Genomic DNA, 21,786 nt, shown 5'->3' with positions numbered 1-21,786 from the left:
ATTCCGCATGGCATTGAAGAGCTACAGCCGCCAGCGAGAGCCAGAGCCAAATTGCCAAGCAACGTCGCCCAATCTCCAGATCAAGAAGGGCAAAGCCTAGACGAGCAGAGGCTGGCTGGCTGGCTGTCTCGGATGGCCCTAGGTAAATCAAGGCGTCACTCCGCTCCCGTGTCTTGAACTCTTACAAGCGAGCTTGCGGCTCTGGCAAGGGCGGCGACGGGCCAGGTAGGCATGACGAAAAAGAAGCAATGCGCGGCTAGATGGTCCGGAGTCGCTTGACACCTCGGTTGGGCTTGGCCACAGTCCCTTGCGCGATCGTTTGAGGCCTCTTTGTTTGCTGGATCTCTGACCTAACTAGCTGTACTGGTCCTCAGTGGATCGAAGCTCCCCCACCGTTGTGCACGTTGGATGGCATCGTGCCATCGGTAAGGTAGCCGAGGACGGAAAAGAGACAGGAGAGGGTCGGTCCAGGGTCGCTCAAGCATGCTGGGGCGAACCGGGTGTGCGGGAGGTGGCGGATGGTCCAGGATAGAGGGATGGATGTGCCCGCCCTGAAACATCCCGTGGAGCTTAAATTGTTCCCCCTCAACTGCAAGGAAGGAGGTACTCTTTGGGAGAGGGACTCGAGGGAGATAGGAATACACGAGGGAAGAGATGCCAGCTGAGCTGGCCGCCATGAACGAAAGTGGGCTAATTGAACACCGGACATCTCCAAAATTCATCTCGCAGACAAAGCAACTCTTCAGCACAGCAGGGTCCTTCCTTGCCTGCTCGTGTCCTGGCGGGGATTCAGTCGTGCTTTCCTTCGAACCCACCTAAGACTTCAACTAGTGCAGGAACGAGCGAACAGACGCGTCCCAAAGCGGTTTCCTGCCCTTCCCCCACGTGTGTGTAAGCGTGAAGACACGCGCCGTGGCCCCCCTGCTCGGTTTAATTTCAATTTAACAAATAGGGGCGAGCCACACCCACACTCACTTACGCTTATTCCGCACATGCATTCACCACAATCAGCATCGTCCTCCGCCGAACGACCCTCTTTAGCTCGCTACAGCTCCAAGGGTGTCATATTCTAGAAGACGAAAGGGGAGCTTCTTCTTCTCCATCGATACGTCATCGACCGGCCAGGTCCGGAGTTGACCGTGACAAAGGCAAGCATCAAAGTGTGGATATGTTCACAGTACCACGAAGGTTGCAGAAATCTCAGTAAATAAATGTCATGTACATTTGCGTGTATGGTATCTCTAGTAAATAAGTGCCAAAATATATGCAGACCGAATATCTCTCTAAATGCAGTGAGTATGATGCAACTCTAAACCAAACCCCGAACCATGGCTCTACAGCCCGTGAGGGCCATGACCACCTCTACCCGAAATGCAACCAGTGCAATCCGAACTGCGGTCAGAGAAGGTAAGGAAGACAAGCAGCGCTCGCCCTGCCGGCAGACCAAGAGGGACGTCCCAAGGGGTCCCCCGCGACGTGCCAGAATCAGACCGGTATGATCGCTTTGTCTTTTCTTCTCTTCTCTTTCATGCATATCCCTTCCCCGCGGACTTCAAGGCTCCTCCTCCGCCTCCTCCTCCTCCTCCCTCCCGATCTCGGCCTCCCTATCTTCGACTGTCACTCGCTCTTCAGGCGCCCTGAAGAGAAACACCATCGCGGTGCCAATGGTAAACATCACCGCCGCGATCAGGAAGGGCAGTCCGATGAGCGCCCCTCCCGCGTTTAAGCCCGCCCGGAGCGCCGCAAACAGCATCGGGCTCGAGACCATGAGCCCGCCGAACTCGGCGATGCCCAGCAGCACATTGAGGATGGCGATGTGGTGCACCTCGACCATGGCGTTGAGTAGACTGCGCACGAGCGAGTTGAATCCGCCCCCCAGCGAGAAGACGACCAAGGCTGGTGGAAAAAGGAAAAGTGTCAGTAAATGCATGCATGTTCGCGGCAAAGACAAAAGTGCAGCGGCGAGGTCTTACCAACTGAGAGCACCCCGGGCGTCCAGGCAAAGGCAATCATCAGCGAGCCGATGGCCAGGGTGATGCCAGAAAACCGTGCAAGCACCACGTCCTTGCGTATGGCCGAGTAATGAAATTTCTCCAGCATCAGCCAGCTGATGCCGGGTAGGAGGGCGACCAACAGGATGAGGTTGCTGCTGCTGCGGATCGTGAGCAGGAAGGCAGCCTTGCTCCACGTCCAGTGGTATCTCTTGGTCGCGTACTGCAGCAGCAGCTCCTGTACGTACTTGCCTACCGCGTAAAACACCATCGGGATCATGAGGATGACGATGGACCTATTGCCCAGGATGAACTTGCTTGTCTCGAGGAGGTCGCGCTTGGCCGTCATCATCATGTGGTGCCACGTCCCTTCCACAGGGCGGTCCACCTCCTCCTCATCGGCTGCATCCTCAGCCTCCTGCTCGTCGACCTTTTTGATCAGATGCGCAGTCTCGGGCAGCACCCAAAGGGTGAAGAAACTGAGCAGGTTGATGAGCATGCCCACAAGGAGAGGGAGCCAAGGGTGGACAAGCAGTAGGGCCCCGCCGATCGGGCCCGAAATCAGCTCGGCGACGAGAAAGACGGCGCTGACGCGGAAGAAGACCGACGCGCGCTCGGGCTGGGGCGTGACGTCGGCGAGGCAGGTGAAGATCATGGCCGGGCCCACGGAGGGGAAGCCGCCGATGAAGAGCGGGATGGCGCCCAGCCAGACCACCCACAGCGGGAAGAAGGCAAAGACGACCTCGTACCACAGCAGGTTGAGCAGCAGCCCCGTCCAGGCCAGCAGCATGACGGGCTTGCGCCCGACCTTGTCGGCCATGATGCCGAAGGGGATGGCGCACAGGATGGCGGGGATGCCCTCGAAGGAGGCCTGCCAGCCGCGCAGCATGGCCAGCTCGCCCTGGATGCGCGGGTCCTTGCAGCGGGGGTCGTCGGCCAGCAGCTGCCCGTCGGCGGCGCGCGGCACGTACCGCTGGCAGATGAGGTCCTCCATGACGGCGTTCCAGGCCGGGGTCATGATGGCGATGCCCAGCTCGGCGAGGAAGATGGCGGCGAAGCAGAGGATGGTGACGTTTTGGCGGTAGAGGAACTTGGGCTCCTCGGGGACCTCGTCCGCCAGCAGCAGTGGCGTCTCCTCGCCGACGGCGGTGAGGTCGTCGTCGTCGTCGTCGTCATAGTCGCGATTGGAGTTGTGGCCTGCCATTATGGCACGGTTTTCATTTGTCTTTTCCTCGCGACGATCCGCAGATGGCGAATTACTTGTAGAGACAAGGAAACCGGGTGGCTTGTGAGGCTTTTGAGGATCACCTCACAAGAGAACAAGAGACGACAGATCGAGTAAAAGAGATAGAAGGAGCGAATGGCCCGTGACAGTACAAGAAATAATGGAATATTAGGTATGAAGATGTTCTCCGAGATATATCAGCCAGACAAGGGAAGTAAAAGTAAAAAAGATGGAACAAATGTCAGTCAACATTGCGGCATTCCATTGTCCAAGTAAGGTATGTTGGGCCGGAGAGGTCGCTCGTCATCATGGGTGAGAACAGACGCTCTGGGCTTGTCTTATCTAGGAAGGTAAGCAAGACCGGGGATGGTCAGAGCCCTGTTGGGCTAGCGGCCGCGACGTTTCAGGATCGAGTTGCGTGTCCATTGATAACAGAACAGCACACGCACGGCTGAACTCCGACCTGGCGAATCCTTCTCTTTTCTTGCGATGACACACACGGGAGAAGCAATGATGCGGCACACCCTCACCACCAGACGGGAGGCTGATGGCCACACATGCAGCCTGCAGGAGCCGCGCCAACATTGACGTGGCGCACCTCGTCCTGATGGAACTTGAGATATTGAGGACCGAGAGCAATGAGATACCTAGGTAGTCAGCATACGTCGGCCTCGGACAGAACGCGCAAGTTGTTTTTATTTTCTCGGCTGAGTCACCAGATATTTGATTGATGTAGTTGGATTAGGCAGATTGAAGATTGAGGGCCGAGATGCCCAATGGTCACCTCATTTGAGCCCAGGCGCAGAGACTCCAGGCACCGACAGCCCTAAAGGTACCCCACCATCTGCCAGCTCCGGCCCCCACTGTACATATCTGACAGGCTCCAATTCCAGGGCGCACTCAGCTTTGACGTCAACACCCAATCCCGCCTCGCATTTGCCATCTTATCTTACTCCGTCCATCTCGGCGCTCAACTATCGGAGTAAGACCGTTCCAGTCGCAACCCGCTCGGAAGGCCCTCACTTCTTTTCGTCCTCAGGACATATTAAAGAGACGCCTTCACGCGCGCCTCCTGCCCGTCATGTCGTCATCATCTTCAACTTCGAGGATCATCTCTGCGGAGCCCCTGGTACGCCCGAAAAGATACATGCCTGCCTCTGCCGGACAAAAGCCCCGGGTTGGATGGGGATGGACTGATTGAGACGCGGAATAGCCCGAGAATGAGGCGCGATGGACCAAACTCATGAAGTATGTGGGCAATTTATGCTCCTGTCGCAAGCACACAACGCTCGCTCTCATCTGTCTTTGCTTGCGAACAACAACCCACTAAACAAGCTCACAGAATCACGTACAAGGACCCGGACGGTCAGACGCGAACATGGGAGTCCGCCGAGCGCCGCACCCGGCCCAAGGGCAGCGACATTGACGGCGTGGGCATCATCGCCATCTTGGAGAAGTCGACGGGTACGTGAAACAATGATATTATCTCCCTCTCAGAGTGTGTGTGGAGCCGTGGTGTGCGGAATCCCGACCCCGACCTTCCCCCAACTCCGATATGCACAAGACAAAATGCTGACACCCATCCCAGGCCCCGAGATCATCCTGCAGAAGCAGTACCGCCCGCCCACCGACAAGGTCAGCATCGAGGTCCCCGCCGGCCTCGTCGACGCCGGCGAGACGGCCGAGGAGGCCGCCGTCCGCGAGCTGAGGGAGGAGACGGGCTACGTCGGCAACGTGACCGAGTCGTCGCCCATCATGTTCAACGGTCAGCACTCGCACTCTCTCTTCCTCCGTCCTCCTCCTCCTGCCATTGCATGCTAAATCACTCCCCCCCCCCGCTCGCCACGTAGACCCCGGCTTCTGCAACACCAACACGCGCATGGTCCATGTCACCATCGACATGAGCCTGCCCGAGAACCAGGACCCAGAGCCCCAGCTCGAGGACAACGAGTTCATCGAGGTCTTCCACGTGCCCCTCGCCACCATGTGGGACGAGTGCAAGAAGTTGGAGGCCGAGGGATATGCCATCGACGCCCGCGTAGGCACCTTGGCCGAAGGCCTAGAGATCGCCAAGCGGTTCAAGGTCGTGTAGAAAAACAAAGAATCCTCAGACGCCCCAATAGACCATTGTAAAAACATCAGAATTTGTGTGCCTTGGCCCCCGTAGACAAAACGGATGATCAAACCAGCCAGCCAGCCAGCCAGCCAGCCCTCAGAGCTTCTTCTCCCGGCGGAGCGCCTCCCACAAGGCCAGCGCCGCGAGGCACTTTGCGTCCCGCGCGCCCTCGCGCCACAGGTCCTGCATCCGGACCAGCTTGAGCGTGATCTTCTCCCCGTGGTCCCGCAGCCCCGTCAGCCGGCCCGTCCACTCGCCCAGCTGCGCCCGCGGCACCCGCCGCTCGTGGTAGTAGACGGGGATGAACTCGTCGCAGCCCCCCGGCGAAGGGTACACCGCCCTGGCCAGGTCCTCCTCCCCCTCCCCTCCTTCTTCCCCCCCCTGCTCCGCACCCCGCAGGGCCAGCGCGGTGAGGTCCCGCAGCTCGCGGGCCGGGATCTCGAGCCCGAGCTCCTCGCGGATCTCCCGGGCCGCGGCGCCCGCGAACTGGCCCTCGTCGTCGACCATGCCGGCCGGCAGCTCCGCCAGCGCCAGGCTGCCGGCCGCCACGCGCGGCTGCACCGTGAGCAGGGCGTACCGCTCGTCCGTGTCCGCGGGCGCGTCGTCCGGCACGAGCGCGACGAGCATGGCCACGCTGGGCCCGCGGAGGAAGACGGCGCCCGGGAGGCGCTCGCCGGCGCCGTTGGAGACGTCCGAGGTCAGCTTCAGGAAGCCGAGCCGCTGGCCGCCGAACAGGTCGAAGGACTGGACCGTGACGGAGCGGAGGCGGTACGGGTCCCCGTGGAAGGGGTGCGTGGTGTCCCGCGCCTGGAGGCTGAGGGAGTGGGTGAGGGTCTTGATCCAGGACTGTGATGTGGTCAGTGGGGGATGTCCTTCAATGTATTCGGGTGTGACAAACAGTAAAAGGGTGGAAGCCCAGGACTTGTTCCTCGGAGAGACCGTCGGGGAGAGTCACGGGGATTCCGTGGTCTTGAAGGGTGAAAGTGGACATGGCGATTCGGGATGCCAGGGTTCGGCTGAAGGACGAGTTGGAAGCTTTCGAGAGACGCAGGAGAGATGTGCTTGACGAGAGTGGGACACAACAACGGGCAATCGCTGCTGGGCGCATTCTCTGTTCGCAGTAGATTGTCTTTTTTTTTATCGGACCAAGGTGAAGGGGTTTTGGGAATGACTGCCTAGGTAGCTAGACTGCAGACAATTTGAGGCCATGCAATCAAGTGACTGGACAAAGCCATTAAATTTGCTCGCTCAGCCCCAGATGAGGCGTTCCAGCAAAGTGGAACCCTGCTCTCACATCACCAAATGTAGAAATCTTGCAGACATATGAAGCTATTTCTCAAGGATCTCGTCTAATTCTTAGAGGGAAAACATGTTCATGGCAATTTTATTCATATTACTTGAATAAACATTTTATAGCTGTGAGTACTGCCAATCGCCACCTATTCATCATTGCATCCATCAGTCCAACGCCTACAGCCCTCGACAACACCAGTCAGCATTGAAGAACTTCAGCACAGGCAAGTTTCTCATAATTTCATTTCATTCCGCTATTATATAGTAAAGCACACTCGCTATGGGTGGGAGCAATTGCTTAAAGCGCGTTTGACTCCGCCCCCGAGGTCCGCACACGAAGGATTGACATCATCCTCGTACGAACCATCAGACAACAATAGGGCTATTTGTCACCGCGACCGCCCTGGCCGACATTGTCTCCCTCCTTGATGCCTTGGCTGCTTCCCGCTGCGGCGTTCATGCCGGGGATACCTGCGCCGCCCTCCTGAGTGGGCAGGGGCGCGGTCTTGTCTGCGCGGTCGACGTGCGAGGACTGATGTTCGAGGGGACATGTGTTAGCTAGTGTGTTCTTCCTCATTCTGGGTTTGTTTGAAAAAAAAAGAAAAAAAACGTACGGTCTCCTTGCCGGCGCCGTGGATGATGTCGTGGCCGGTCTCAATGGCGTTGTCAGAGTGTCCGCTTCCGTCACGAGGCATGTTGATCGGTTGTTTGAGGGGTTGTTTTGTTTGCAAAAGAGATTGTTTCTGTGTCTTGGGTGTGGAAATGACGGATCAATCGACCTTCACGATACAAGAAGAGGAAGACGCAAAGCTCTATTTATCTCGAAGAAAGGGATACTTGTTCGTCCATTATGACGACAGTCGAGCTATTTGACGTCATCTCTGCTCATGGGCGTACCTGAAACCCACCGTCGTCGGTCGGGTTTCATAGACCATCGGGGATCTGGGAAGGTCTGCAGCGGTAGAAGGGACACCAGACCTACAAACTGCTAACTTGGGTACATAGTGCCCAGCTCCAGCTCCAGCTCCAGCTCAAATGGCATTTTGACGTCTCGAGAGCGGAGGAAAACGTCATGAAGTCGGAAAATGTGGAGCTGGCGAGGGATCTGGAAGAAAAGCTCCTGCGCAGCGAGGCAGCTACGGGAGCGTGGGGAGCTAAGAAGCAAAACTCCACACAAGCTCAGAGCTGCCGCTGCGACTACAGGGGGCCAAACGTGACCTGTAAGGCACGAGACCCCCCGGCAGAGTGGGCGTATACAGGCCAGGGTGGTAGCTAGAGGCCTGGAGCTGACTGGGGCGGAGAGAGCCCGAGATCCATGGATGTCATGCCAGCTCAATCAATTGAAAAAAAAAGAAAACACCCTTTGTTCGCTGGAATGGCATACTTAGTTATTCCATACAGGAACAGTTCTTTGCGGCTTTCAAGAAAGGCATGGAGAGTAGCGCTCCAAAGAAGATTGATTAAATTTCGCAAAGGGTGATTTGAAGTCGAGCCGTGTAGCCATGCATGGTACGGACAGCACACTTGCAAGCAATAGGATCACAACAGACGCTTTCATCTCCTCACATGGGAATGTAGCCAGCAAAGCTAGTCGCTGCCGATGCTCACTCTACCTTGCCGATATGCAAGGCAGAGAGAACAATTACACAGGGCTTCAAACTCAGTATGCACAATGAAAACATTTGATGGGTTGATGTCCCATTTCCTGACCTAAAGAAACAAACCAACGAGAGCCTCTACTTGAACTATGCTGGCCTAATTATGTACAGATGCATCCAGCACGGACCGGCCAGCCATACCCCTCTTGAGCAGCCATGAGCAGGTAGAACGACGGAGGACCGGATGGTAAGCCGGAGAAGGAGGGTGAGGTGTATGGCCTTGGGGGAACTGACTCGCGGTAGCGGCAACGAAAACAGTACCGACTCGAGATACCGGGGGTCCGGCATGCATGATAGCTGCTCTCGTAGGTAAATTCCATGATTGCACCGGTAGGTCAAAAGCGGGGCATTCCACCGGATTGACTCGACACCTCAGTAAGCAGTATGTACACTGACTTGAGTAGTTATGGGATATTGATCGGAATGCCCTCGCGCCCCAGTTAACTTTGGGCCTCGAGCTAGCAGGCATCGTCAACTTTTACCCCTCCATCCCACCAACCGCCTGACGATAAGCCGCAACACCAACAACATTGGGTACAACGCCTCTGTGCTGGCTGAACTCAAGCTTTGACGGTAGTAGAGAAAGCACATCGGGATCTGGAAACAAGCAGAACCAGAAACGCTATTGCTATGGCCCAGAGCTGCATGTGATATCCAATCCTGTCTACCTCGTCTTTCCGCCCCAACCCACCACCTACTCTTCTCTCTTCCCTTTGATACCCCGGCGCCGGACCAGGTCATTCTATTCCACGCCCCCTCACGGCGCAGCCGGATTCGCAGACGTCTTCCTCACAGCCCATCAAGATGGCCGCTCCCCTGCGCAACCGCGCCGGCGACAGCCGCAGCCCCTACGTCCAGGCCCTCGCCTCGAGCCCCGTCATGTGGCAGCTGCTCGACAGCGAGGCCGTCGACCGCGCCCGCGCCGAGAACAAGCCCATCTTCATGAACATCGGCTTCCGCGCCTGCCACTACTGCCGCCTGACCATCCACGAGTCCTTCTCCCACCCCGCCGTCGCCGCCATCCTCAACAAGTCCTTTGTCCCCATCGTCGTCGACCGCGAGGAGAGGCCCGACGTCGACGCCGTCTACTGGAACTACATCCAGACCCTCAACAGCAACGCCGGCTGGCCCATCCACGTCTTCCTCACCCCCGACCTCGAGCCCGTCTTTGGCGGCACCTACTGGCCCGCCCCCGGTTCCGCTTCCAACGCCTCCGGCGGCAGGGTCAGCGAGGAGGAGGGCACGCTCGACTTTCTCGGCATACTGAAGAAGTTGCAGCAGTCGTGGGAGGACCGGGAGGCTCAGTGCCGCGCAGAGGCCAAGGACACCGTCGTCAAGCTCCAGAAGTTCGCCGCTGAGGGTACTCTCGGGGCACGCCGCCGTGCCGCCAAGCCAGCCGCGACGACGACGACGACTACGACGACGACGTCTTCTGCTGGCGAGTCAGCAGCAACCGGTGCTGCTGCTGCAGCAGGCACCGCCGACCCCAAGCCCTCGATCGCCAGCGACCTCGAGCTCGACCTCGACCAGCTCGAGGAGGCCTACACGCAGCTGGCCGGCACCTTTGACAGCGCCCACGGCGGCTTCGGCTTCCTGCCCAAGTTCATCACGCCCGCCAAGTTCTCCTTCCTGCTGCGCCTCGCGCGCTTCCCCGCCGCCGTGCGCGACGTCGTCGGCGACAAGGAGGTCGCCCAGGCGACGCAGATGGCCCTGCACACGCTGCGCCGCATCCGCGACGGCGCCGTGCGCGACCACGTCGGAGCCGGCTTCGCGCGCTACAGCATCACCGAGGACTGGACCCTGCCCACGTTCGAGAAGATGGTCGCCGACAACGCCCACCTGCTCAGCCTCTTCCTCGACGCCTGGCTGTCCGCGGCCGACGAGGACGGGAGGCAGCCCGCCAGGGACGGCGAGTTCGCCGACGTCGTCCTCGAGCTCGCCGACTACCTCACCAGCGCGCCCGTGCTCAACCCCGACGGCAGCTTCGCCACCAGCGAGGCGGCCGACTCGTTCTACCGCCGCGGCGACCGCGAGATGCGCGAGGGCGCCTACTACATGTGGACGCGGCGCGAGTTCGACGCCGTCGTCGGCCAGCCCGGCCGGGGCGAGTCCGCCACCGACGGCGAGACGGCGAGCGCCGTGGCCGCCGCGCACTGGAACGTGCTCGAGCACGGCAACGTCGAGCAGGAGTTCGACCCGGACGACGAGTTCATCAACCAGAACGTGCTGTACATGGTCAAGGACGCCGCCGAGCTGGGCCGCCAGTTCGGCCTGTCCCCGGCCGAGGTGCGCGCCGTGCTGGCCTCGGCACGCCGCAAGCTCCGCGCCCACCGCGAGCGCGAGCGCGTGAGGCCCGACGTCGACGCGAAAGTGGTCACGGCGTACAACGGCATGGTCATCGCGGCGCTGGCGCGGGCGGGCGCTGCCCTCGCGCGGACGGGCGTCGACAAGAGCGCTGGGGAGCGCTACATCCAGGCCGCGGCCGCGGCCGCCCGGTTCCTGCGGGACAACCTGTGGGATGCCGAGGGAGCGGTCCTGTATCGGATGTACCACGGCGGAGGGCGTGCGGATACCAGGGGCTTCGCGGACGACTACGCCTTCCTGATCGACGGGCTGCTGGAGCTGTACGAGGCGACGGGCGAGGCGGAGTGGCTGCAGTGGGCGGACCAGCTTCAAAGTAAGTTCTGTCACTTAGTCTATACTACTCATCCCCCCGAGTCGGGGACAAACATCACCAAGGAGACTAACACAAGAAACCCACAGAGAACCAAATATCCCTCTTCTACGACCACCCCGCCCCGGCAAGCAGCACCGCCGGCTCCCGGCCCTCCACCGCCGCGGGCCAGGAATCCTCCTCCTCCTCCTCCTCGGCCACCCACTCAGCCAGCGGCGCCTTCTACTCCACCCCCGACCCCGCACAGGCGCCGCACGTCATCCTCCGCCTCAAGGACGGCATGGACACGACGCAGCCGTCCACCAACGCCGTCTCGGCGTCCAACCTGTTCCGCCTCGGCGGCCTGCTCGGCGACGGCGACGACGGTGACGACGGCGAGTACACGCGCCTCGCCGTCGAGACGGTCCACGCCTTCGAGGTCGAGATGCTGCAGCACCCCTGGCTGTTCCCGGGCCTGCTGTCGGGCGTCGTGAGCGCGCGGCTCGGCGGCCGGCGGTTCGCGCTCTGTGGCGGCGGCGACGGCGCGGAGGGCGGGGAGCTGGTTGCGCGGTACTTTGCGCTGCCGCGGGGCGGGCTGAGGAGTCTGCTTACCCTTGGCGGGGACAAGGAGAAGCAGAAGCAAGGGGAGTGGTTGGAGGAGAGGAGTACGGGGCTCGGGGAGCTGCTGGGCGGAGAGAGGAAGGGGCTGTTTGTCTTTGAGGATGGCAAGTGGCGCAAGGCTACGGCCAAGGACTTTGAGGAGGTTTGATGCGTGGGATGACGCTTCTCGCTTGGATCGCCCCCCTCCCATTTGTTTCAACCTGGCGAAAGTTTGGCGGGGATTGATATCAAAGTAGCGTTTGTTGTACAGTTGGGTTGTGTTGGTTCTTGTTGCATTTGGGTCTGGTGGCGGGTGGATTGCATGAAAGGTTAGAATATGGGATAAGGCCATGTAGAGACAGAGTCCAATCATCACAAGTCAGATCAAGTACAGTTGCCCATCGCCGTCTTGTCGCCCACTCCATTCTCCTTTTCGTCTTTCTCTCTTCGATTGCACGAAAGGGGGGTATCTTTATCTACAAAAACTCCCGTTTCAACACAAACTCGAGAAAATAAAAGCACTTCGACTTCTCATACACATCCGCCCGCTGACTACTGGGGCGTAGAATTTGATCACCACATCTCGGTCCTCGAGTCGACCCCCTTCTATCCAGCCTTGGCACCCTTGCGGTTCATCAAGCCGGAGAAGAAAGCCTCGAGGTGCTCCGTGCCGCGCGGCTTCGCCTCCTCGGCCGCCTGCTCGGCCTCCACGTCGTCGGGCTCCGGCGAGGATCCATACGCCTGTCGGTTCTAACCAGACACACACTGTCAGTACAAACGCGCTGCTCTGTCCAGGCCCAGCCCCAGCCCCAGCCCAGCCCGCCATGTCTTGGCACACACATATGAAAGAGACATAAAGAAAGAGAAAAAAAACTCACCTTGAGACGGTTCAACATGTCGTCGGCATCGACCTGGATGCCGCCCATGTTGAACTGCACGGGGCCGATGTGGTCGTTGACCCTGCTCGCCGGGTCCGCCAGGCCGCCGTCCGACTCGCCCATCGGCCCGGCGCCGCCGCGCGTGGGCGTGCCGCCGCCCTTGGACATGTCCCCCTCCGCCGCCCTGGCCGCCTCCTCCATCTTCTTGCGCAGGGCCTCGAGGTAGGTCAGCTGCTCGCCCAGGAAGGCCTGCGTGTCGGCCGTCTCGACCTCGAGCTTCGTGGTGTGGCTGTTCTGGCCCGCCAGGACGAGCGCGTCGACGCTTGGGTCCTGTATGGACTGCTCGTACTGCAGCACCGCCGACGAGGCGAGCTCCGACTCGTCGGCCGGCTCGCCGTTGGTCTCGGGCAGCGGGAAGTCCTGGTTGAGGTCCACGGACCAGGCGTTGCTGATGCCCTCGACCTCGAAGCCCTCCCGCAGGACTCTGATCTTGCCCCACGAGTCCCAGTTCGGGGGCACGACGATCTTGTCCCGGTCGATGACGTTGTGCTTGAGGGGTTGTCGTTTCAGTAGCGATGTGATTCCCAGGCTAGAGTGGATGAGACTTTGCAGTTGCGAGGGGAGATTGGGGGTGGTGTATACAAGCGAGGCGCCGTCTGCGAAGGATGGTCAGCTGTGCGTCCATGGGATACGCCAGGGATAGACCTACGCCTCAGGAGAACCGTCCGCATGTACTGCAGGACGACATCGAACTCCTCCTCTTTCCAGCCATGGGTCTTTTCCAGCACTTCCATCTTTTGGGCCTAGCATGCTGTTTAGTCGTCGGGGTCTCTCGCCCAGTCCAATATCTCACGGGAGACTCACGTTTTGGCACACTACGCAGAGCGGCAGCCCAAGAGCGTCCTCCCACTCACCGGGACCGAGGGGCAATGCGACATCCCCCTCTCCACCGGTAACGGCGCTGGTACCGTCCAAATTAGTTCCGCCGCCTCTTCCTCGATCCCTCCAGCCCACCATGACCTCCTCCATTGCTTCTGTGCACTCGTTGCTCAAGCCGACCAGCACGGTTCGAAGCAGGAGGATCCACTCCTGTAGTTGCCTCATCCATCTCCAGGGGTGCGACCAGTCTAGAAGGATCACTATCAGGGTGTTTGGTATGGATTGCGGCGTGAGGAGGGGCTGGATCAGGGAGCTGAAGGATGGCGACGGCGTCGTCAGGAGGTACAGAGATATGCGCGCGAGGATATCTGTACCGAAATCAGTCATGACCTTGTGCGAACTTGCTGAGGAGTGTCACCTTCTTGGTCCGCGTCAAGAACGTCATGATAAGTATAGCCGAGAGCGAAGCTGTTGGCAAAGGGCGGGATCTTGCTGTTTTGCCGATCGAGGCTTTGCCTGGACTCGCTTGTCGAGAGGGCTTCCAGGAAATCCCGTTGCGATTCCACGGTTCCTCCTGCACAGACGGCCACACGTCAGCATCGTAACACCCACATAGGTTCAGCCTCCTGCTCTAGACGCACCTAGCACCAGCAGGTTCTTTTCTGGTAGCCGCTTGCCACTTGCGACGGAGTCGAGCATGGAGCTCCACATGTCCTTCTTCTTCTCGCCATCCTTGCTCTCCGACCCGCCGGACGCGGCGGTGTACGTTGAGAATCTGTTCGTATTTGTAGCCATCACTGCCAGGCCGTTCCGTGTCGCATCTGTGAGCTTGGACGTGGGAGGCGGGCATCCCCCGGAGCTGGGGCGCGGTCGCTGTTGAGACGCGTCGTCCGCCGCCCTCCACTAGCGAGCGGTCTGGGGAGGGGAACACGGGCGTCTGAGGCGGTTCCTCTTGACTTCTTGATATGGCGATGGCGTGTGATAGTGTGTAGTGCTTGTTTGCCAGGCGGTCGCTTGGATGTCTCTGGACAGAGGGGTTGGTGTCGCCGTTGAGGCGCGTTTCGCAAAAGATGTTTCGTTGATTTGCTGGAGAATCTGGGCGGTCCCTGTATGTAGAATCACGTCCCCTGACTTAATGGTCAAACACCCCTGCAACCCCCCAAATTTGACCACTACCGAACGCCGCCGGGCCGCTTGACTCCGACACAGGGGTCGCTACATGTACCAACTCAACTATTTGTAGATTTGTACATCAAGCTGGAGGAAGTATTCGAAGAATTCTTCAACTACAAAAGCGTCGAGATTTATTAATGATTCTGTCTCCCTTCGACCTGGGTTCTAATCATTTTGCCATCTCAATTGATTAATCCTACTTAAATAATGCAACTTTACACTCCCTGTAGAAAAGGTGCAACGCCGCCAAGTAAGGCGTAGTGTGAGTCTTGGAGGAAATGAGGAGCACCTTAAGGCGTTTACAGAAACCAAAAGGTTCTGAATTAAAAAGGGAGAAAAGGCTGAAAGACAACCTTGATGAGAGGGTTGAGATGTCACCTGGTCTCGCGACTTACACAGTGATTTTAGCGCGTTTCAGCACCACCAAACTCCCATTTTGGCGCATGTCAAAAAAGGCCCACGGCAGCCTTGCGCGACGTCACTTTTTTGGCGACAAAATTACCAGCCTTCCCTCCCGTTTGGAAACCAACAACTTCTTCTTGTTGACACACTCTGTCTCTGCGACCCGCCAGAGTGAGCCTTCCGGTCCAAGATGAACCAAATTCGCGCCATCCAGGCGCTCAACAAGAAGGAGATCGAAGCCGGAATGTAAGCAATCAAACTTTCCTTCTTTTCTCCCTCCCCCCTCCCAAAAGCCAATGACTGACACCGGCAAACACACAAACACAGCTCCCCCGAAGCCTCCTGGCACACAGACTACCGCGACACGGCCTTCGTCTACTTCGGCGGCCTGCCCTACGACATGTCCGAGGGCGACGTCATCACCATCTTCAGCCAGTACGGCGAGCCGACCTTCCTCAAGCTCGTGCGCGACAAGGAGTCGGGCAAGAGCAAAGGGTTCGGCTGGCTGAAGTACGAGGACCAGCGCAGCACGGACCTCGCGGTCGACAACCTCGGCGGCGCGACGGTGGGGGACAGGCTCATCCGCGTCGACCACGCGCGGTACAAGGCGCGCGACGACGACGACCCGGACGAGGGCAAGATCGGGTGGGAGGACATGATGCGCCGGGAGAGGGCGGCGCGGGGGCTGGGCAGCGGCAGCGAGGAGGAAGAAGAAGAAAGCGAAGAGGAAGAGGCGCGGCGGCCGATGCTCAAGGAGGAGAAGGAGCTGGCGCTGCTGATGGAGAGCCACGACGACGACGATCCCATGAAGGCGTTCCTGGTGGAGGAGAAGAAGAAGGAGGTCGAGGAGGCGCGGAGGAGGGAGGAGAAGAGGAGCCATCGGCAGAAGCACAGACATCACCACCATCGGTCGCACAGGTCACGGAGGGAAGGGAGTGAGGACCGGGACCGGGAGCGAGACCGGGATCGGGATCGGGATACGAGGCGGAGGCGCACTGACGATGACTCTGAGAGGAGACATCGGTCGCGGCGAGACGAAACGCCTACTATGGACGAGGACAAGGAGCACGGCAGAGAGTCTCGAAGGGATAGGCACCGGCGTCGTGATTCAAAGGACCGGAACGACGACCGAGATGAGAGGGAACGCCGGCGGCGCGACAACAGCCAGGACAGGCGGCGGGACCATGACAGAGAGAGGAGGCGGCAAGATCGCAACGATTCTGAAGATGGCGACGGACACAGGAGTCGGAGGAGAGACCGGAGCAGGTCACCTCGCGCATCACGAGACTAGCGAGCAAGGTGGAATCTAAATAAGCCATACAGCATTCATCATAACAGGCGTCCTAGTCATATCGAGCTCGCTTTCTAAGTGTCGTAGCAATCAAAAATCATGTATCGGAACGCTGACAGCGCTGATCCCTGCACCCCATTTCTGACCCTCCCAATGATCCAATGTGTCAAACACAAAAAAAACGAAAAGCACCATAATAGATGGTGTGTCCCTCAAAGTCCATCAGATCCGGAACGCCAATGCTCTCGCCTGTCAATTGTCTTCGAGATATTTCTTCCACCCCTTCCTGATACACGTCCGCAATCCGTCTTGGCCCATGGTGATGACAAATTTCTCCCACCTGGCATCAGCCCCGGCGCCAATGACGATGACGGTATCCTCGTCTGGCCACACGGCTATGCCCTTGGGCAGTTGTGGCAAGCCCATCGATGCGGCCTCTTGGCTAATGGCAGGGGCCATGTCCGGGTCGTCGCCGATGGAAAACTCGACGCTGGCAAAGGAGGTGATGTCTCGAAAGTACTGCGGTAACAGTGGAAGCTTCCCGATGAGGCCCCATTTCCCCTTGGAATCGACCTTGCTAATGTCGGGACCAGGTTCACACAGGGAGGAGGTTTCTGAGTCATTAGAGCCGGTGCCAGATCTACTGTGCTCCGAGGCCCGTGGTGCTGATGATGGGATATCATAGATGTGGAGGGTGCCCTTGTCAGAGGTCGAGGCGAGTAGGGTGCCTGAGGGGTTGAAGGCCAATGAGAAGATCAAGGCAGGATCGGCTCCTCGTCTCAGCTCTACAACCTTGGCATTGGTCTTGGTTGACCAAACTCGAATCAGGGTACCCTAGAACATGGTGAGCGGTCACGACTCCACGACTGGATAGTTAGACCTGGGAAGTGCGAACCTTTTCACTGGCCGTGGCCAAGAGATCACCATCCGGACTGAAGGCAAGTGCCCTCAAGGGACTGGCGTGTGCGGGAATGATGCTGACGTCGCCACTCCTCGACTCAACGAGCTGGACTTGGCCCTGAGTCCTGCCAGGGAATGCTAACATGCGCGCAGACACGGCGCACAGACCCTGGAAATTATCTGCCGTTGGGTACCTAGCAAGCAGCTCCGGCGTAGACTTGCGGTAGTTATACACGCGCACTTCGTTGGAGAGGGCGGCGATAATCTCGTTGCGCACAAGCCGGATGCCGCGCACTGGAGAAAGGCAGGTGATCTCTCTGACGGGCTGGTTCTTGCCATCGTCCCAGATGACAACCTGAACAGGAGCATCAGTATGGCACCGATGGAAGCCCAAAGGAAAAGACCACGCGGACATACCTTGTTCTGGTTGAACAGTCGCCGACGGCCGCCACCCACAATGGCCAGGATGTTGGTTCTGTTTAGCATCTGGACGAATCCGACCCCTTTCTGCAGCTCTGTTGAAGAGTTAGCGAGGCCCAAGCCGTGTCGGACTCAACAACCGCACATACCTTTTGAAGATTCTGTCCTACATGTCATGACATTGATGACTAGAGGGTCCCGGTCAGTCCGCATGTCTTCGGCAGCTTGCACGGGGCACGGTGGGGACACGTACTCCGGTATCCGGAATTCAAGCCGACAGCGAAGTGGCTGGAGTCAGCATTGAACGCGATTGACAAGGCAATTGTCGGGTTTGTACCCTCAATGGGTGATCTTGCGTCCATACTGTCTGAAGCTGGGCGTTGTGCCGGCCCGGACGTGGATGGGGATGTCTGGTGTCTGACCCGATGACGAATGCTGGCGCCGGGGACCCGCCTTCCCGTTCAGTCAGGCCAAAGGATGCTGGAGGTTGCTGTTGCACGCGGAGCTGAGCTCTCGAAGCCGCTATTGTGAACCGTCTCTCTACCCAGTACTCTCTACAACCTAAAATTAAAAAAAAAAACCCGCTGTGAGAAGAGAAAGGTTCTAGGAGCGAGATGCGCTCGTAGAGCCCGTGAGGAGGAGAAGCTCTGCCTGGTCTGGGAGGCAACGGCGGGGAAGGTGAGTCGCGGTGGATGGACGTGTCGTATGAGATCAAATAGGAATTGAGATGACGGGGATCCGGTTGCCTAATGAAGTGACAAGCTGTTCCACGCCCAAGCAGAACCTAGACAAGAGCAGAGTTTGCAATATGCAAAGGACAAAAACAGAAGATATCATACAAACAAGCAAGCAAGTCACTCTGGTAAACAGAAGAGTTGAAACCAGATCAAGAACAGCTTGGCTGGTCCATGTAATCCGATGTGGTTGGAGAGAGCTTATGCGAATGATACACCTACCGATCTTTTAGGTAATCTGGTTGCGAATAGGCTGGAGCTGCTGGGTCCGTCATTGGTGGCAGCTGGCACAAGCTGGGCAAGTAGGTACCTATGTAGGTACCTAAGGTACCTTGGTTGATTTCGTACAGCGAAAGCTCTAGTTACGGAGGACGGGACTGGAGAAGACAGATGGCTGTCACATTTGGCGGGGTAATCAAGCTTCGTGTACAAGGAATTAGTAATTTAGCACCCAGATGTTCTCTCCAGGAAGGAACCGCCATTGAGATCAAACCCTGGGTAATGTACCGAGAATCATTTTGGCATTTTGGCATCTGGTATTGTATTGATACGTCTGGTATATCAGATTTGGCAGATTTGGAAGATTGGATCACTCCGTACTTGGATGCTTGGACCGTGCTCCGTTACTCAACCCGACCCGACCCCTGATTTGCCTTCTCTCAATCTCATCCGTCAAATCAATCAAGATCAGGCCCCCTGATCAGGTACCCAAGACTGGGTGGCCCGTGCTCTCAAATTAGCTGTCCTTTCCCCCCTGTCGTGTCCGGTCGCACCTCCCAGCCCAGCCATTTGCTTGCTAGCTCTGGTTTTTTTCCGTTGGAGCTGTCCGTTTTTTACTGGGGAAAAAGGGGAGAGGGGCTATTCGCTCTCGTCCCTCTGCTGTCAATTGAGCACTATCAAGCCTGGACTAGCCAGCATTTTGTGTGTGAAATTGCATCCATTTCGGGCGCCGCCTTGCTGCTCGCTCCCCCATCAACCGCCCAATCCATCTGCGGACGGGCCACCACCAGCAGTACCACCCATCACACACACACCCGCCGCCGTCCTCGAAACTCCACCACCTCCTTTTAAACTAATTCTACACCGCGACATCCTCATCACCCACCCGACCCCCCAGACAAAACAACGTAAACGAAACAAATTTCGCGGCAGTCGGACACCAGCCTAACTCTTCTCGACGCCACTCTGCCTGCCCTCTCTCTCTCCACACCCCCCCGACAAGCACTCAACTTGCCAGACAGGTTTCCGGCCCATCATGTCTTCGCCAGCCGTACGTTCAGACTCCACTCCCCCTAAACTACCCTTACCTGGCCTGCCTCTGCTCTGCTCTGCTGTGCTGTCTCCTTCCATCCTCACGATACCTCCCAAGAACCTACCCCATTCCATCTCACCGACTCGTCGTCGCCTGCGCCTCGTCTGCCGCTCCTGAATTGCTCCCCCCAGCTAACCCTCACCTCGCCGCCAAAATGCAGAAGATGATCCGCCGCAAGAAGAATGTCAAGAAGGGGATCCAGTTCTGCCTCATGGTCTGTGGCGCTTCAGGAACTGGTACGCCGCCGCTCTCCACAACCCTGTTCCCTACGTGTGATCGATGCTGATTCTCTCTCGACTGCCCGCAGGCCGGACCACCTTCGTCAACACTCTGTGCGGCAAGTCCGTCCTCGACCATAAGGAGTCCGACGACCCCAATGGCGCACACGTCGAGGAGGGCGTCAAGATTAAGCCGCTCACCGTCGGTATGTCGGAATCCAGTCACATGCCTAGCTCAATATTACCGTCCGGCCCGCTGACATTACTGGACTGCAGAACTTGAGCTTGACGAGGAGGGAACTCGCATCTCCCTGACCATCGTCGACACCCCCGGTTTCGGCGATCAGATCGACAACGAGGCCAGGTAGGTTTCGTAGCACCCATCCCTCTTTCTGAAGATATCAATTGACCCCTATCTGCAGCTTTTCCGAGATTGTCGGCTACCTCGAGAGGCAATACGATGACATTCTGGCCGAGGAGTCTCGGATCAAGCGTAACCCTCGCTTCAGAGACAACCGTGTCCATGCTATGCTCTACTTCATCACCCCTACCGGCCATGGGTACGTTGGGACTGGAAGCCTACTGTAATCTTGTCGAGCTTTCCACTGACAGCAGAACAGCCTCCGTGAGCTCGACATTGAGCTGATGAAGCGCCTCGCTCCCCGTGTCAACGTTATCCCCGTCATCGGTCGTGCCGATTCGCTGACGCCTGCTGAGCTCGCCGAGTCGAAGAAGCTGGTCATGGAGGACATTGAGCACTACAGAATCCCCGTCTACAACTTCCCCTACGATATTGAGGAGGACGACGAGGACACCGTCGAGGAAAACGCCGAGCTGCGCGGCCTCATGCCGTTTGCCATTGTCGGATCCGAGGAGATTGTCGAGATTGGCGGTCGCAAGGTCCGCGCCCGTCAGTACCCTTGGGGTGTCGTTGAGGTTGATAACCCCCGCCACTCCGACTTCCTCGCCATCCGATCTGCCCTGCTGCACAGCCATCTGGCGGATCTGAAGGAGATCACTCATGACTTCCTGTACGAGAACTACCGTACCGAGAAGCTGAGCAAGAGCGTTGAGGGCGGCGCTGGAGTGTATGTGTCCTTGTTCTCCCCCGGATGAAACGAGTGAAATGCTAACTTACCGATAGCGACTCATCCATGAACCCCGAGGACCTGGCCTCGCAGTCCGTCCGCCTCAAGGAGGAGCAGCTCCGCCGCGAGGAGGAGAAGCTTCGCGAGATTGAGGTCAAGGTGCAGCGCGAGATCAACGAGAAGCGCCAGGAGCTGTTGGCCCGCGAGTCTCAACTGCGCGAGATCGAAGCTCGGATGCAGCGCGAGGCTGCCGCCATGTCTTCGCCGCCACCCCCGGCTGTCGCCGAGGCCAACGGCGAGCACGACGGCAACTAGGCGTCATCGAGAACAGCTGTCGAGGCTTGAACGGGTCGCAACGCTCGGCCCTTTGGGCAGGCGTCAGGCCCCTCGAAAAGGAGAATGGTCAGGTCTTCCACCTTTGGCGTTGGACTTGTTGTATTGCGTTGAAGAAAGAGATATTCCCCCGCTGCTTTCTGCCTTTTATTTTCCTCCCCCGCGAGGACCCTGTCGAGGTGCGCACAGGGCTTTTCTCGTGGAGGAGCCTCACCTCGGAAAAAATGACCCGCTCCCGCAAAGGAGCGCACGAAAGGATAATGAATTTTGCTCTTGTTGTGAGAAAGGGGAAAAAGATATGGAGGCGAAGGGGCGGGTTCTGCGAGCCCGCAAGAAGGTCACCCACCCACCCCACGGTTCTTTCTCTAGAACTTATTTTGTGTTGTTTTTGCGCGTGCCAGTCTTCACTGGGCCGTGGGGGTTGTTTCTTTTTAGAGAGGGGAAAAGGGATGTTGAAAGAAAAAGTTCTGTCTGATTTGGGATGTTGTGTCGTGGATTATAATACCTTTTTTGTGGTTTTATCTTCTCTCATCACCCGGTCACAGCCAGGGCTTGGCCTCGATCTTCACTTTACTCTCTTCTCTTCCTCTGCGGGCTTGTAGTTTTTGTCATCAACCTTCAA

The 21,786-nt window shown here is 58.2% G+C and overlaps 9 protein-coding genes across 9 annotated transcripts; 4 read left to right on the top strand and 5 right to left on the bottom strand.

Annotated features, from left to right (window-relative positions):
- Positions 1–1,552: 1,552 nt before the first annotated feature.
- On the bottom strand, positions 1,553–3,195 carry E0L32_007955 (uncharacterized protein; the record flags this gene model as incomplete). The annotated part of the gene is made up of 2 exons (XM_031142756.1): positions 1,553–1,896; positions 1,974–3,195. 2 exons carry the CDS (start codon positions 3,193–3,195, stop codon positions 1,553–1,555), a joined length of 1,566 nt encoding a protein of 521 aa, XP_030992805.1.
- Positions 3,196–4,297: 1,102 nt separating this feature from the next.
- On the top strand, positions 4,298–5,308 carry E0L32_007954 (uncharacterized protein; the record flags this gene model as incomplete). Its single annotated transcript, XM_031142755.1, has 5 exons — positions 4,298–4,345; positions 4,430–4,464; positions 4,559–4,680; positions 4,805–5,008; positions 5,067–5,308. 5 exons carry the CDS (start codon positions 4,298–4,300, stop codon positions 5,306–5,308), a joined length of 651 nt encoding a protein of 216 aa, XP_030992804.1.
- A 120-nt stretch (positions 5,309–5,428) lies between these two features.
- Positions 5,429–6,323, bottom strand: E0L32_007953 (uncharacterized protein; the record flags this gene model as incomplete). Its single annotated transcript, XM_031142754.1, has 2 exons — positions 5,429–6,178; positions 6,231–6,323. 2 exons carry the CDS (start codon positions 6,321–6,323, stop codon positions 5,429–5,431), a joined length of 843 nt encoding a protein of 280 aa, XP_030992803.1.
- A 684-nt stretch (positions 6,324–7,007) lies between these two features.
- On the bottom strand, positions 7,008–7,320 carry E0L32_007952 (uncharacterized protein; the record flags this gene model as incomplete). Its single annotated transcript, XM_031142752.1, has 2 exons — positions 7,008–7,157; positions 7,240–7,320. The coding sequence occupies 2 exons, from the start codon at positions 7,318–7,320 to the stop codon at positions 7,008–7,010; spliced, it is 231 nt and encodes a 76-aa protein (XP_030992802.1).
- A 1,767-nt stretch (positions 7,321–9,087) lies between these two features.
- On the top strand, positions 9,088–11,705 carry E0L32_007951 (uncharacterized protein; the record flags this gene model as incomplete). Its single annotated transcript, XM_031142751.1, has 2 exons — positions 9,088–10,960; positions 11,047–11,705. 2 exons carry the CDS (start codon positions 9,088–9,090, stop codon positions 11,703–11,705), a joined length of 2,532 nt encoding a protein of 843 aa, XP_030992801.1.
- Positions 11,706–12,142: 437 nt separating this feature from the next.
- E0L32_007950 (uncharacterized protein) lies at positions 12,143–14,088 on the bottom strand (the record flags this gene model as incomplete). The annotated part of the gene is made up of 6 exons (XM_031142750.1): positions 12,143–12,286; positions 12,415–13,070; positions 13,124–13,217; positions 13,279–13,661; positions 13,712–13,867; positions 13,935–14,088. The coding sequence occupies 6 exons, from the start codon at positions 14,086–14,088 to the stop codon at positions 12,143–12,145; spliced, it is 1,587 nt and encodes a 528-aa protein (XP_030992800.1).
- A 970-nt stretch (positions 14,089–15,058) lies between these two features.
- Positions 15,059–16,159, top strand: E0L32_007949 (uncharacterized protein; the record flags this gene model as incomplete). The annotated part of the gene is made up of 2 exons (XM_031142749.1): positions 15,059–15,114; positions 15,196–16,159. 2 exons carry the CDS (start codon positions 15,059–15,061, stop codon positions 16,157–16,159), a joined length of 1,020 nt encoding a protein of 339 aa, XP_030992799.1.
- Positions 16,160–16,411: 252 nt separating this feature from the next.
- Positions 16,412–17,841, bottom strand: E0L32_007948 (uncharacterized protein; the record flags this gene model as incomplete). The annotated part of the gene is made up of 5 exons (XM_031142748.1): positions 16,412–16,993; positions 17,055–17,414; positions 17,477–17,574; positions 17,629–17,667; positions 17,733–17,841. 5 exons carry the CDS (start codon positions 17,839–17,841, stop codon positions 16,412–16,414), a joined length of 1,188 nt encoding a protein of 395 aa, XP_030992798.1.
- Positions 17,842–19,679: 1,838 nt separating this feature from the next.
- Positions 19,680–21,146, top strand: E0L32_007947 (uncharacterized protein; the record flags this gene model as incomplete). Its single annotated transcript, XM_031142747.1, has 6 exons — positions 19,680–19,761; positions 19,833–19,949; positions 20,020–20,107; positions 20,166–20,303; positions 20,364–20,831; positions 20,888–21,146. The coding sequence occupies 6 exons, from the start codon at positions 19,680–19,682 to the stop codon at positions 21,144–21,146; spliced, it is 1,152 nt and encodes a 383-aa protein (XP_030992797.1).
- Between the last annotated feature and the right edge of the window lie 640 nt (positions 21,147–21,786).

Source organism: Thyridium curvatum (genome assembly GCF_004353045.1).
Source record: "Thyridium curvatum strain D216 chromosome Unknown NODE_50_length_306471_cov_79.392670, whole genome shotgun sequence".
Taxonomy (NCBI): Eukaryota; Fungi; Ascomycota; class Sordariomycetes; order Thyridiales; family Thyridiaceae; genus Thyridium; species Thyridium curvatum.
Note: the sequence above shows the minus strand (reverse complement) of the source record. Positions and strands in the feature narration are given on the sequence as shown.